Genomic DNA, 13,336 nt, shown 5'->3' with positions numbered 1-13,336 from the left:
GAACTGAACTTAAATGGAAGTAAAATCTTACCAACGGTGTGTAGCCGAGTAACTTGGTGATCCAATCGGACAACTTGCTGGCCATGGAAGATCTTCCAATTAACAACGGCAATGGCCAGAGTTACGGATATATTTTATATCGAAACACTGCCAGCTTGACAGGTGGTGCACATACCATCCAAACTGTTGGTCACGTCCGCGATTTGGCTGTTTTCCTGCTGGACCAGCAACGTTTGACACCTGATTGGAAAAACGACCTTCAGCTGAATGATTTCGGCTTTTGGGCACTAGAGTAACTAATTTAATAAAGGCGATATGACAGATTAATTCCAAACTGATATTTCGATTTAGGAATCGAACATTCGACTTCAACGCTGATAAAGGAGACACCAACTATGTAGTAGATTTGCTGGTGGAAAACATGGCAAGGTAAAAAAAAATAAATAAATAAAAATATCGAATAATTTCTCGAAGAGTCATTGTAATCTCCTTTATGATTCCATCTACAGGAATAATTTTGGCCCACCAAGCTACTTCGCTCAGAAACGAGGTTTGCCAGAGGGACCTGTTTTGCTAGACGACGAAGAAGTGGTTGGATGGACAATCTTTCCTTTAGAATTTACATCAGCTTGGGTACGCGGGTAAGTCGAATAGCAGTTGGTTTTTAAATTTTTTACATATCGTGCTTAGTAAAGGATTATTTTAATAGATTGACAAATTGGAATGCCTCTCCAGCTCCACCAACGACTGTCATTTGTCCTACACTTACCAAGTCAACTTTGACGATTGCTGATGATCCAACTGACACGTACATTACGACTACCGGATGGGGTGATGGTAACCGAGGCGTCGTCTTTGTCAATGGTTTTAACATTGGTCGCTATTCGGGCATTGGTCCCACGAAAACTCTTTACATTCCGGCTCCATTGTTGAGCCGTGGCGACAATACCGTAAGTTCTATTTGCTTTTTCCGTACTTTCAGGACTGGCATGATCTCAACTGAGCTTCTTTTTCCTTGCAGATTCTGGTTTGGTCCCTGTTCGATCCCGTGACGACTATCGCGTTCACAGATCAGCCAGATTTAGGTAAGTTAAGTGGTAATAAGGCACAGTTTGGTCTCAAGCTTCTAAATCACTAAAGATAGCACAAGTATCATTTGCCCGTGTGCCTCTACGGGAGATGTTTGCCAAGATATGTGCCGTCTTGGATTCTTGTCCTGTATTTGATACAAATGCGTTCTCAGTTTTGAAATTTACAATTATCTGAATGATTTAATAAGACAATATTTCTTTTTTAATACTTAAGGTCCATCAACTCAACCGTAAGCCATGACACCGCATCTTGAAATCAACGTTTCGATATCAGCAGTATTCTTCATACAAGTTGCTCTGTAGAGAAATGTTTTTGTATTTCTAAAATGAAAAGAAGAAACCAATAAATTACTTTCCTTTGCCTGCAAAATACATTTTATTCCTAGCTAAATACTTATGATTATACAAACCTAATAGATAATTCAATACATGACTTTGAAAAAAAAAAAATTACCCTTTAGCTGTGCAATTAACTCAACAACAAGTCCAAACTTCATTGTTACACAATACAAAAGTTAAAGTTTGCCCTGAGAATTGAAAAAACCAAAACATGGTTACAGAATATGCATGTAGGCAACCCAATTTCATTACTACCATGGAATATGGACAATATTTCAAGGCTAGGCAAAGATACATAAAAATTTAAATGTGTTTTCTGTCTAAGCAGGTCATGTTTTGAAAATTTCAGTTTTATTTACCGAAGAATAAATAACTCTAGGAGAAAATTGACTGTTTAGTGATTATGTTGGTTGAATAAGCAAGAGAAAACCCACTGTACTATATCATGTAACAAATAACACCTTATCATCGCGATAACGTGGGAATGATGACGAGGTTAACAAACCTGGACTTATATAAATAGGACACCACTACACAAATAGTTGATTAAAAAAACCAAAGGAAATGACCAGGTTGACAGGAATATTGGTAAGATTCATTAGAAAGCTTACCAGAGTTGATACAAGGATGTTTACATTTGACAACATGCTTTCTAGACGTGTCTTCTGCCACTGCTGGCTTACGCCCAGAACGATGTCAGCTGGTATGATTATTACACAGCAGGCGGACGAACATCAGGACTCGTTGCTGCCAGCAAAGATGGATTTTTACTGAATGGAAAACCATTTCACATCATCAGCGGAGCTGTTCATTATTTTCGAATTCATCCAACTCAATGGCGTGATCGACTGAGAAAACTACGGGCAGTTGGCGCCAACACTGTTGAAACGTATGTAAATTGTCTCAAAACAGATGACAATTCATATGAATGTCAAGGCAATTATAGGTACATGCCGTGGAACCTTCACGAGCCTCGTCGTGGAGAATATGATTTCAGTGAAGGCCAAAATGATATGTCAGCATTTCTTAATGTTACTGCTTTTGTCGAAATGGCTCAGCAAGAGGACCTATTCGTCATTTTGCGGCCAGGCCCTTACATCTGCTCTGAATGGGAGTTTGGTGGATTGCCAAGGTAATTTTTCAGTCATTTTCGTCGATTCTGTGAATAGCATTAATTGCGAACTGGGTGTGGCCATTCTTCAGTTGGCTTTTACGTGATCCTGAGATGAAAGTTCGCACTTCCTATCCTGGATTCCTCCAGGTGGCTGATGGGTACTTGACAGAAGTATTCCGACGCGTAGCTGATTTGCAATTTCAACGAGGGAATGGGCCTATCATTGCCTTTCAAGTAAACTGCTACAAATTTTTCATTACTCTTCTGTTAGCCATAATTTTTACTGTTAGGTAGAGAATGAATACGGGGCTTTCCGAGAAGGTTCAGAGGTGCCCGAAACGCAATATTTGATTCATTTGCAGAGACAAGATGATTGAATTAGGGTCAACTGAAATGTTCTTTACGTCAGACACACCCTCGAATAACGGTGACTTGGGGGCTGTTCCAGGTGAGTTACAGACAGCCAATTTTGCATACGAAGCGGATAAACAATTTGATGCCCTCGACGTGCTACAACCAACAAAACCGTACATGGTGGCTGAGTTTTGGAGCGGATGGGTTCGTATTTTTTCCCCAAGTTACTTCTGAACTAATTTTAATGGCGCTTTCTTTTAGTTTTGATCACTGGGGTCAACTCTACCACGATGGAACGTCTTTAAATGGTACTAGAGTTGCATTAATCTATATTCATTGAGTATGCTAAGCGAAGTAAATCTGTTTTGGGAACAGACTTCACTTACGTCCTGGAACGTATCTTCGCTCGAAACAGTTCAGTGAATTTCTACATGTTTATTGGTGGGACAAGTTTCGGATTTATGAACGGAGCAAACTTACAATCCTCTTTCCCATTTTACGCTGCCGATATCAGCAGTTACGGTAAAACATCCCTTTCATTTCCATGTCGTTCCTGATACAATTAACAGTTTTTTCTTTATGCAAATCTTTCAGATTACGATTCACCTTTAAGCGAAGCAGGCGATTACACTGACAAATACTACGCTGCCAAAGACCTCATCGCTCGATTCAACAGAATTCCTAACATCTACATGCCCCCTATGCCAGCCGAAAGTATTAAAACTGCTTATCCCGCAATCCAAGCAACAGAACATCTAACCCTGGAAGATCTTCTTCTTCAATTGGTAGCAATTCAAACACACTTAACGAAATCGAAATGTAAATCTTACCCTCTGTTTGCAGCCCAGCTACTTGGTGATCCAGTCGAACAATTTGCTTGCGATGGAAGACCTTCCGATCAATAATAATAACGGCCAGAGTTATGGGTATGTTTTGTACCGAAACGCAGCCACTTTGACAGGAGGGGCACACACCATCCAGACAATCGGCCACGTACGGGATTTAGCCGCTGTTTGTTGGTGGATCAGCAACGTTTGACACCTGACTGGAAAACTGAAATGCAGCTCGGAAATTTTGGCTTTTGGGCAACAGCGTAAATGATAATTTTAGCATTACATACCTCGAATATTTTTGAACGATTCTTCCTTTGTTAGGAATGCCTCATTTGAATTTGTTACTCAGGATTGCTGCAAACAGTCACACAGTTGATTTACTAGTAGAAAACATGGGGAGGTAAAACAATAAGAAAACATTTTAGGTACAGAGTTTTTTAACAAATAAAAATTTTAAAAATAAAAATCACAGGAATAATTTTGGCCCTCCAAGCTACTTTCATCAGAAAAGAGGTTTACCTGAAGGACCTGTTTTACTGGACAACGAAGAAGTCGTTGGATATACAATCTTTCCTTTGGAATTTACGTCAGCTTGGGTTCGCGAGGTAAGACGAATTGCAATTGATATATAAATACTTCCCGAATCATGCTTAATAGCTACGATTCTATTTTAATAGTTTGACAAATTGGAATGCCTCTCCAGCTCCACCGCCGACTGCCATCTGTCCTACACTTACCAAGTCAACTTTGACCATTTCTGATGATCCGACCGACACGTACATCACGACCACCGGCTGGGGTGACGGTAACCGAGGTGTCGTCTTTGTCAATGGTTTTAACATTGGTCGCTATTCGGGTATTGGTCCCACAAAAACTCTTTACATTCCAGCTCCATTGTTGAGCCGTGGTGACAATACCGTAAGTTCCATTTGCTTTTTCTGTACTGGCGAGACTGGCAAGATCTCAACTGAGCTTCTTTTTACTTGCAGATTCTGGTTTGGTCCCTGTTTGAGCCCGTGACGACCATCTCGTTCGCAGATCAGCCAGATTTAGGTAAGTTATGAGCTAATGGGGTAGTGTTTGGTTTCAAGTGTCCAAATGACGAAAATAGTTATACGTCCGTCATGCGTATTGTGAGCGTGAGTGTGTGCTCGATTCACGTCACGATCGACGCATTGCGCACCGCAATGCGTCTAGCCGGTCTGGGTATTCGTGTTTCTGCTGAGTGCAGGCGTTCGCCTTCGGCTGTTTTTTTAGCCGAGGCCATTAAATTTCCAACGTTGTATGAATGCAGAATTGACTGTTTTTCTTCTCAATCAAGGTCCGCCCAAATATCCGTAACTCGAGCCACTTCCGTACAACGACATCGTGCATTTCTTGTTTCTGGTTTTTTCATTAAGGATTTTCCTGCTAGACAAAAAATACATTCGTTATACAAGATGACAATAAGAGGAAAAATAAACAATACCACAAACTTTCACGACGGCTGAAGATGGTCCTCGTTATTCTTCTCATTAACTGCTCCAGCCGAACAAACATCAAGATCAATTCCAAGGTCCAAATGGCACGGTCAACATTTTGGGCAGTACACGCGAGTGTATTTATAAGCTTTTGTATTCATCATACAGCCATGCGACATAAACACCAATGCAATTAATTAACTGTTGTTTAGACACGTCTCTCGCATTCCTTAAATCGCCACTTTTTCTATAGCGCGGAAAGAACGGGTTGGGGTGGGACGAAGGTAAGAGGGTAAGGGGTTTTGCAAAAATTTCTCTATTTCGAGAAAATGGAAACGTCAACAAGGGCGTAGGACATGAGAGAGAAAAAAAAGAATCAACGGGATTTTATTTTATAAGGTAGAAGAGGATGAAGGGACAACAGAGGGTGTGCAATCATCATCTAACTTTGTCGCCATCGTCAATTCAACATAAGAAAGGGTAGAATGAAAGAAAAAGCCTGACCCTAAACTCTTTATTTTTTGTTATTTTTCTGTGATCGTTTTTCTCCCACCTTTTTTGTTTTCCCGCAGCACACACAGAAGTAGGTAGTGGCTTTACAACTGATACGGAAACAATTGTATTATTTTTGTTTTTCTTTTGTATGTAATAATATTGACCTACTCACGAACTGAAATTGCATTTTAAAATCATAAAAAAATAACTCGGCATGACGCTGGGGGTAGGTGAATGAATAAGAAAAAAACCTATCAGAGACGAGAGATAGAAAAAGAGAAAAAGAAAAAAGAAAGAGAAAGATAATAGCGAGAAAAGAAGTAATGAAGAATCAGGGATGTAGAGACATACACATGAGACACATAGCACAGCTTCACGCAGTTACGCCAACGATGAGGAGGGAGGAGGGCAGCAGCGGGGAAAAAAGTATCTAGTTCCGAGTTTTGAACGTTCGAAAGAAAAAAAAGACATTTTTGTTTCAGAGCCATAATAGGAGGGAGGTAAAGGAGCAGCATTGCAGTGCACACACCATGGAGGCACGCTGTCGACAAAAAGGAAAAGAGGCGGATAAAGGGATAGTGTGAATGAGAAAAAATTATTTTGTCAAATTAATTGGCAACAGCAGCCTGCGTGTGTATGTGTGAGGGTTGTCGTGGAACCGCCCTCCTCCTAAAATGGGGTGATGAGAGATTTTCTTGACGGGGGAGGACGAGGTGAAGGAGAGAAATTGCCGCGTATCAATCCACCAGGTGGATGTCGAGAGGTGATTTTTTTTTTTTTCCTGTACAACAAACGGAGGGAAAGAGGAAGGAGAAGGTGTCGTTGGGATGGAGGGAGGGGGGGTAAGGACGACACAGTCTACAATACGTGAATTAATTTTTTTTTCTTTTTCATTTTGGTTGCAGAGGGACTCGCAATAAACTACACATCCTCTGCTATCCGTCGATTTGGTATGATGGGGTTCGAAATAGAAATAAACAAAGAAAAACAAAAAATGATGTGGGAAATAAATCATGGGTAGGGGGACGTCTGCGATCCTCGACTTAACAAAAGTCTTCCAGCAAGAGCCCGGGGCGATAAATCCGAAGGAATATATTTTCCCGCGCTCAACAAGAGACTAATGTCCTGAAATCTAAGTTTGCTTGTTGTTACAAATTACAATTTTCTTTTTTTTTTAGCTGTTGGGAGGTTTGAAAAAAGTCTGGCCCTTTTCCTTTGTTTCATTCATTCCTTTCTTCCTCAATGAAGGGTTTTACTTCTGTCTCTATCTTGTGTTTTGTTTCGTTTCACGCTAAATGAATGTTTCCATGGCAGCAGTTGCAATCGATAATTAAGACTCTAAGCTTTTAAAAACTTCCATTTAATTCAAAAAAAAAAAAAAAAAAAAAGAAAGAAAAAAAAGTATCCCCTTTCTTCCTTGGTTCAGCTCCTGTTTCTGCCATGCACGTCTGAGGAGATAGTTATTTAAATTCTTTCTGTTGCTTTTTGTTTCTTCTTATCGTATGTTGTCTTCTTATGCAGTACCGACAGCTCCAAGAGTCTCACCGGTCGCAGCACAGACATCAGGTGGTGAGTGAATGTGACCTCCTGTGGCCCCAGAAGCTCCTGCTGCCGAAGATCCTTCCGGTCCGCCTGCCGAATTAGGAGACCCCGTGGCTGAGGAATCCTGAGACGGGGACGCGGCGTTTATGACACCCATCAAACCGCTAGTGCCTCGCATATGCGGTGGAATTAGCAGAGCGTTCAGGGCTGGCTGAATCTTTAGTTCTATAATCCATCATCGGATGGCGATACGAGTAAGTGAAAAACATACACAATTATTTCGAAATTGGACATAGTGTGATTAATGAACCGCTAGATAGACGCTGTTACCATGTTCAGTAAAGTTGAAGAGGACGGGCAGTTCTCGCCCATTGGGTAACCTCGTATGAGGGTCCCTTAGTTCTTCGAAAAAGGTGTGAGCGCACGCCTCCAAAGGCGAGATGCGCGCAGAGGGGGTGTATTCCAAGAGACGCGAGACTAAATCGATCGCTTCCAATGGCGTCCGAGCACGGAAGACCTAATACAAACACAAAGATAATGAATCGAAGTGGTGGGAATCAAAATGTGCGGTAATGTCTAATACAATGCCGAATAGTGAGGACTTTAACTGTAATGTTTTGTCTAGCATCCCTTCATCAGAAAAAACAAAACAAATTAAAATACGAAAAAACAAAATCGAAATATGAAAATGAAAAAGCCTACACAAATCATGGGACGCAAACGAGGGGGTACGGAGTGGGCAAGTATGTCGAGAATACTAGTTTTCATGCACCAAACATTTGTTCATTTGAGTGTCTGTATCAGCAAGGGCTAACAGACATACAAGCGATCGATACGTTATTTTATTTATTATTTACTGTGTTTCCTACCTACTCGTGTCAGCAAGGTAAGACCGAGGGATTTAAACATGACGGGCGTTAAGGCGAAAGAGACAGGATTCTACTTACGCGAAACTTAACCACAGGTTTAGCTTCAGCCCGACTCACAGTAATTTTCTCGAGCATCGACTGCCGATAAAAGGGGGAGAAAAAAAAATAAAAAAACAAAACAAAAAGAACAAAATATACGTCGTAAGCACATGATGATTTGACGTCGTATACGGTTCGTTTAAAGGTCATAACCCATGTAGAGAAAGGGTCTTGATGGCCACGTGCAAGGAAAATGAAATCGTACAAAAAGAAGAAGGGGAAGCTTAGTGAACAGGTGAACACAGGGAATAACCATCAGAGTTGCGCAACCCAAAAATAAAAAAGGGGAAACCTATCAAAATCCTCAGGGATAAAAAAGGAATACAGAAGTTCCGCCACTATGCAAAGAGAACAAATGAAGGAAATGCCTGATAATCGCACAGTAACAATGTGCATCAATCAAAGATGGGTGTTTCGCCAACCTGCGTTTAAGCCAATTCCTTAATATTACGTTACGACTTTCATTGCAAAGCAAACGTTGCCTACTACTAGCTAAAACGTACACACAAACCGAGGGATCGATACCATCATCATCGATCTATCAAAACAAAAGAAATGATGGGTGGGTTACATTTTTTGTCCTTTACAGTTTCTGTTGGAAACTGTAGGGAACTCATTAAAAAGAAATAAACACAAGACAAATATTCCTAGAGCGGAGATGTGGCCTTTTCTAACTTCCACCAACTTACTCAAAAGCAACATGATAATAGCGCACCGGGAAGAAAGCAATCCTCTAAAATATACGAACATAACCCATTTCAGTTAAGATGAGGAAACGTGAGGTGGAACAATTTTTTAAATGTTTCAAAAATAATTATTATTCTAAAAAAAAAAAAACGAGAAAGATTCAAAGAACCAAAAATGCCAAAAGATGTTGTCGGTAAAAGCAAAGGAAAAAACAAAAAAACAAAAAACAGTAGAAAAATTACCTTTTGCCAAGGGTGTGCTTTGATCTGAGGAAACTTGAATTCGGTGTAGTTTGGATTCATTTCACGGATTTGCTCTCGCGTGGGAGTGCCCAAGACTTTGATAATCTCCACCAACTGATCGACCCCGGAATCGCCAGGGAAAATTGGCTGGCCTAAAAGCAGCTCGGCCAAAACGCAGCCAGCACTCCAAACATCTGGTTAATGTGATTGTAAAAAATTCAAGCAACTGAGTGAATGAAGGGAATTAAATAGTATTACCAATATTCGTGGTGTAGTCGGTGGCTCCGAAAATGAGCTCAGGTGCCCGATAATAACGTGAACAAATATAAGAAACATTAGGCTCGCCCTGGACCAAGTGCTTGGCACTTCCGAAATCACAAAGCTTAAGCACGCCCGACTCGGGATCAAGCAACAAATTTTGTGGTTTGATGTCCCGGTGACAGATTCCCAACGAGTGAATGTAGGCCAGACTCCGAAAGAGTTGATACATATATAGTTTGATAAAGCTGATAGGAATAGTCTGTTTGGATTTGCTATAGTGACGTGCCACTTTGTAAACCGTTTCGGGAATAAATTCCAAAACCAAATTGAGAAACACCTCATCTTTCTAAAAAAAAACAGAAAAAATTCAAAAATATGCAATATGTTAGATAAATCAACATTTGAAAGAAAAAACAGAAAACGACCTTTTCTCCACTGGAATAGAAGAAGTACTTCAATTTGACGATGTTGCAGTGTTCCAGACGCCGCATAATCTGCAGCTCGCGATTCTTTTAGAAACAAAGAAAAAAACTTCGCTTCAGTACAACCACACAAATAATAGTTTCAGTTGTAATTTACTTTGAATCGCTTGTCTTGAAGAACTTTTTTAATGGCCACAAGTTCACCGGTCTCACACAATTTGGCTTGATAGACAACACCAAAACTGCCATTTCCAATTACTTTAGCATCTGTGTAAGCCACTTCTTGAGCTCTATCAGGTCCCTGTCCAGGGGTTGCCACCACTGTGGTGATCTTACTCCCATCTTTACCTAGATTATGGCATAGGAAAAAGATTAAAATTGAAAATGATGAACCCACTACACGGTGGGTGCGAAACAATAGCTAAACTTAATTTTTCATACCAAATGAAGGATTTAGGGATGTCTTGTCAGCAAAGGAGGTGGTACGCGGCCGTCCGCTCATTTTAAAAATTGTAATGTTAACTTGACTCACGCCAAGAACATAGCTGTACACTACAGTCTACACACAGAAGACACACCTGACACAGATGAAGACACTTGACACTCGACACAACCTCTGCTTCAGAAATCTCTTTAGTAATTTGTATATTATTTTAATATATCAAAGATGAGTACTGTGCTGCAAGAATCTTTTAGATGTGTAAAGCAGTACAGAGGCGGGTGTCAGTGGAAAAACGTTCAAGTGACTAGTTTTTCACACTGTAAATCCCGTCAGTGATTCTGATGGCTAACGCCATTTGGGCCTCTATGCTTCGTTCGATAGGGGGGGAGAGAAAAAGTATCAAATTTTCAACAACTGCCTAATGAATAGACGAAGATTATAAGTCACTCGCCAAGTCCGCTGTATCAAGTTCACAACTGTTATTTGCGAGCAGCGGGAAAAATGACTGGCAATCGCTAGTAAAACTAGCTCGGGCTGAGGACATACGGAAACGACGCCATTTAAGATTTTCCACTACAATATGGCGGAACTTTCGTCTTTTGCCACCAGGTGGTAGTCGATTGCTCTGTAAAATTTGGCAACACTGGCCTATTATTTCTGTTGTTGTTCTGCTTTGCTTCAGAGCTTCACTTTATCACGTACACAAAATACTCCCAGCTCTCCGACAGATGGTAGCATCTGTATTCCGCGCCATGTTCAAAATTATTTTTTTCCGGGACAGATTTTCAATCCAAGACGGAGACTGACACATTAGACATTTTGTGTTCTTTTTATCCTGAAAAAAAAAAAAAAAACGATCTGCGCTTCAGATGACCTGTCTGCTAAAAATTTTCGAAAGCAATAAAGCAATTTTTTAAAGCCTTACCGTACATACGAATAAGGGCATTTTTGGAAAACTTATTTGGCATTAGTTATCTTATTAAAATGGTAATGCAAGGTATCTCAAGAAAAAAAAATAATATATGCCTACCTACTCATGCATTTCATGAATTCACGTACGATTGACGCAATTCATCGTCTGCTAGGCGTCGCTTTTTATGGAAAAAATTTTAACTTGACATTTGGTCATTGTCCTACTTTAAATCAAGGCGAAATGGATGATGGAAAAATGTCAGAATGCTGCATTATATCCCTGATTCTTGATTAAGAAGAGTCATTAAATACGCAATCACAGAACTTGTCGTTCGTTCACAGTAAATTTGTTATTAAATAGTGTACCTTGTCTGTTCATCCTATCTAAAAGTTTAATTTTAGGAAATGTTGGCATTATTGGCTCTCAAAAGGATAGCTTTAGTTTCAACCTTACTGGTTGTTTTGATCTCAACATTCCTTTTCATGAAGATTCCAAAATTCCATTCAGATCTGGTACAACTTGAGTGAGTACAAAACCATCAAGGTGAGATTAGTATATTAAAAGCTATTGCCTGCTCTAACTCCAGTCATTTACAGAAAAAACTTTTTTTTTTTATAGAAAAGTTGTTCAGGAAAACAACTTATACTTTTGTGGACAAAATTTTTTGAAAGTGATGATTTCCATATTGGGTTAGGTAGCAAACCTTTTATGCAGTGCAAAACCTCTGGCTGTTGTGTAACAAATAACCGCAATTTCTTTGACACTAGTGCTGCAATTATATTCCATATCAGGTATGGTAAAATAACATTGAAGAAGATGTCATTATAATCTCATTATACTACCTCTGCCACCTAAAATGAATCAGAGATTTGGACTTGAAAGACATGCCACCCCATCGATCTGCTAACCAGCGCTGGATTTTTTTCCTACAAGAATCTCCTCATCACACTCCAAACATTTTATATGAACTTAATAATATTTTCAATTGGACAATGACTTACAGGTTTTGTTAATATGCCATTTGCCTGAATCTCAAATTTTCTACATCAAACACACATCTACATATAACTGTAGAACCGATTCTGACATCTACATGCCATACCCTGTTCTGGAACCGACTGCAGGATCTTCGTTTGAATTTGAAATATGGAACAAGACGTTTGAACCTGATGTTTTGAAGGACCAAATACGGCAGAAAAAAAAACTCGCAGCGTGGTTTGTTTCAAACTGCTTCACACAAAGCGGGCGGGAAAAATATGCTTCTGAGCTACAAAAGTACGTTCACGTTGACGTATATGGAAAATGCGGACCTTTAGTGTGTGCCAATCATCTTCAATGCTGTAAGTACTGTATATAGTCTAAAATATTCGAATTGGGTGATCTCCATGTTAACTAGATTTGTATTTCAGACCAAATGTTAGAGCAACAATATAAATTCTACCTCTCTTTCGAGAATTCCATCTGCCGCGACTATGTTACAGGTGCTACAAAACTAAAGAGTTGTTTCTATCAAGAGTCTTTAAGTTCTCCATGCAATTCAGAAAAATTTTACAACGCCCTTCTCTTCAATGTCGTGCCAGTAGTTTATGGTGGTGCCAATTATAATGCAGTTGCGCCTAAAGGCTCTTACATTGATGTTCGTGATTTTACGTCAGGTAAGTACTATATATACATTCACTTAAACCTCACACACCTGACTACTGGTACTTGTTTTGCCAGTAGTTCGGCATCTTGCAGAGTTCCTGAAATTCTTGGATAAAAACGACAGTGCCTACTTGCGGTATTTTGATTGGCGGAAAACTCCATCAGGCATATCAGCCTTACCGCGTTTTATTCAAGGCTGGTGCACGCTTTGCAGGTACACATTTTTCTTTTCGAATTTGAACATGTTATGATTATTACATTATTTCTCTCATTTACGGTTTGCAGTATGCTTAATAACACCTCGTTACCCTTAAAGTCTTATTCAAATATTCATTCCTGGTGGTTTGAAAAAGGCCACTGTGAAAATGATCGTACAAATATTCACAAGTTAACAACTTAATGTCATTACCTGTGTTTATCGAGGGAGACTTGTTAAATAAAGAAATTTACGTTGCTCTATGCTTTGAAAGTAGTAAGTTCACGATTTGGGTAAACTTTCGTTTACAGTTAACACCAAGTAACAACATTG

At 39.7% G+C, this 13,336-nt stretch overlaps 3 protein-coding genes and 1 pseudogene across 4 annotated transcripts in view; 3 read left to right on the top strand and 1 right to left on the bottom strand.

Moving 5' to 3' along the window:
• The window catches only part of LOC116933911 (beta-galactosidase-1-like protein 2), a gene marked incomplete in the record, with an annotated part of 76,428 nt that extends 74,967 nt beyond the window's left edge, over window positions 1-1,461 (top strand). The window contains 6 exon segments of the mRNA XM_045174125.1: window positions 45-292; window positions 352-429; window positions 510-641; window positions 710-950; window positions 1,022-1,085; window positions 1,306-1,461. Of these exon segments, the coding sequence (XP_045030060.1) occupies window positions 45-292; window positions 352-429; window positions 510-641; window positions 710-950; window positions 1,022-1,085; window positions 1,306-1,325 (783 nt within the window).
• Window positions 1,462-1,884: 423 nt separating this feature from the next.
• Window positions 1,885-5,211, top strand: LOC116923468 (beta-galactosidase-1-like protein 2). The gene is given in 17 exon segments (XM_045174155.1): window positions 1,885-2,018; window positions 2,087-2,319; window positions 2,377-2,562; window positions 2,634-2,778; window positions 2,835-2,903; window positions 2,905-3,102; window positions 3,161-3,206; window positions 3,274-3,420; window positions 3,493-3,683; window positions 3,742-3,909; window positions 3,912-3,991; window positions 4,053-4,083; window positions 4,085-4,131; window positions 4,204-4,327; window positions 4,389-4,649; window positions 4,721-4,784; window positions 5,053-5,211. Coding segments are annotated over 17 exon segments (2,034 nt in total). The 5' UTR covers window positions 1,885-1,994; the 3' UTR covers window positions 5,073-5,211.
• Window positions 5,212-5,307: 96 nt separating this feature from the next.
• Window positions 5,308-10,845, bottom strand: LOC123472516 (glycogen synthase kinase-3 beta-like). Of its 2 annotated transcripts, XM_045174133.1 has the most exons (9): window positions 10,484-10,845; window positions 10,250-10,424; window positions 9,966-10,156; window positions 9,812-9,895; window positions 9,384-9,732; window positions 9,126-9,319; window positions 8,176-8,235; window positions 7,559-7,745; window positions 5,308-7,453 (listed from the first exon to the last, which is right to left on the bottom strand). In XM_045174133.1, the coding sequence occupies exons 2-9, from the start codon at window positions 10,308-10,310 to the stop codon at window positions 7,200-7,202; spliced, it is 1,380 nt and encodes a 459-aa protein (XP_045030068.1). In that variant the 5' UTR covers window positions 10,311-10,424; window positions 10,484-10,845; the 3' UTR covers window positions 5,308-7,199. The 2 variants fall into 2 exon arrangements, with proteins under 2 accessions (XP_045030068.1, XP_045030069.1); XM_045174134.1 differs by lacking the exon at window positions 8,176-8,235 and having other exon boundaries at window positions 10,250-10,844.
• A 474-nt stretch (window positions 10,846-11,319) lies between these two features.
• Window positions 11,320-13,266, top strand: LOC123472522 (annotated as a pseudogene).
• The last annotated feature ends 70 nt before the right edge of the window (window positions 13,267-13,336 follow it).

This window comes from Daphnia magna, linkage group LG5 (assembly GCF_020631705.1).
Source record: "Daphnia magna isolate NIES linkage group LG5, ASM2063170v1.1, whole genome shotgun sequence".
Taxonomy (NCBI): Eukaryota; Metazoa; Arthropoda; class Branchiopoda; order Diplostraca; family Daphniidae; genus Daphnia; species Daphnia magna.
The sequence above is the reverse complement of the archived record's forward strand: the minus strand, read 5'-3'. Positions and strand labels throughout refer to the sequence as shown.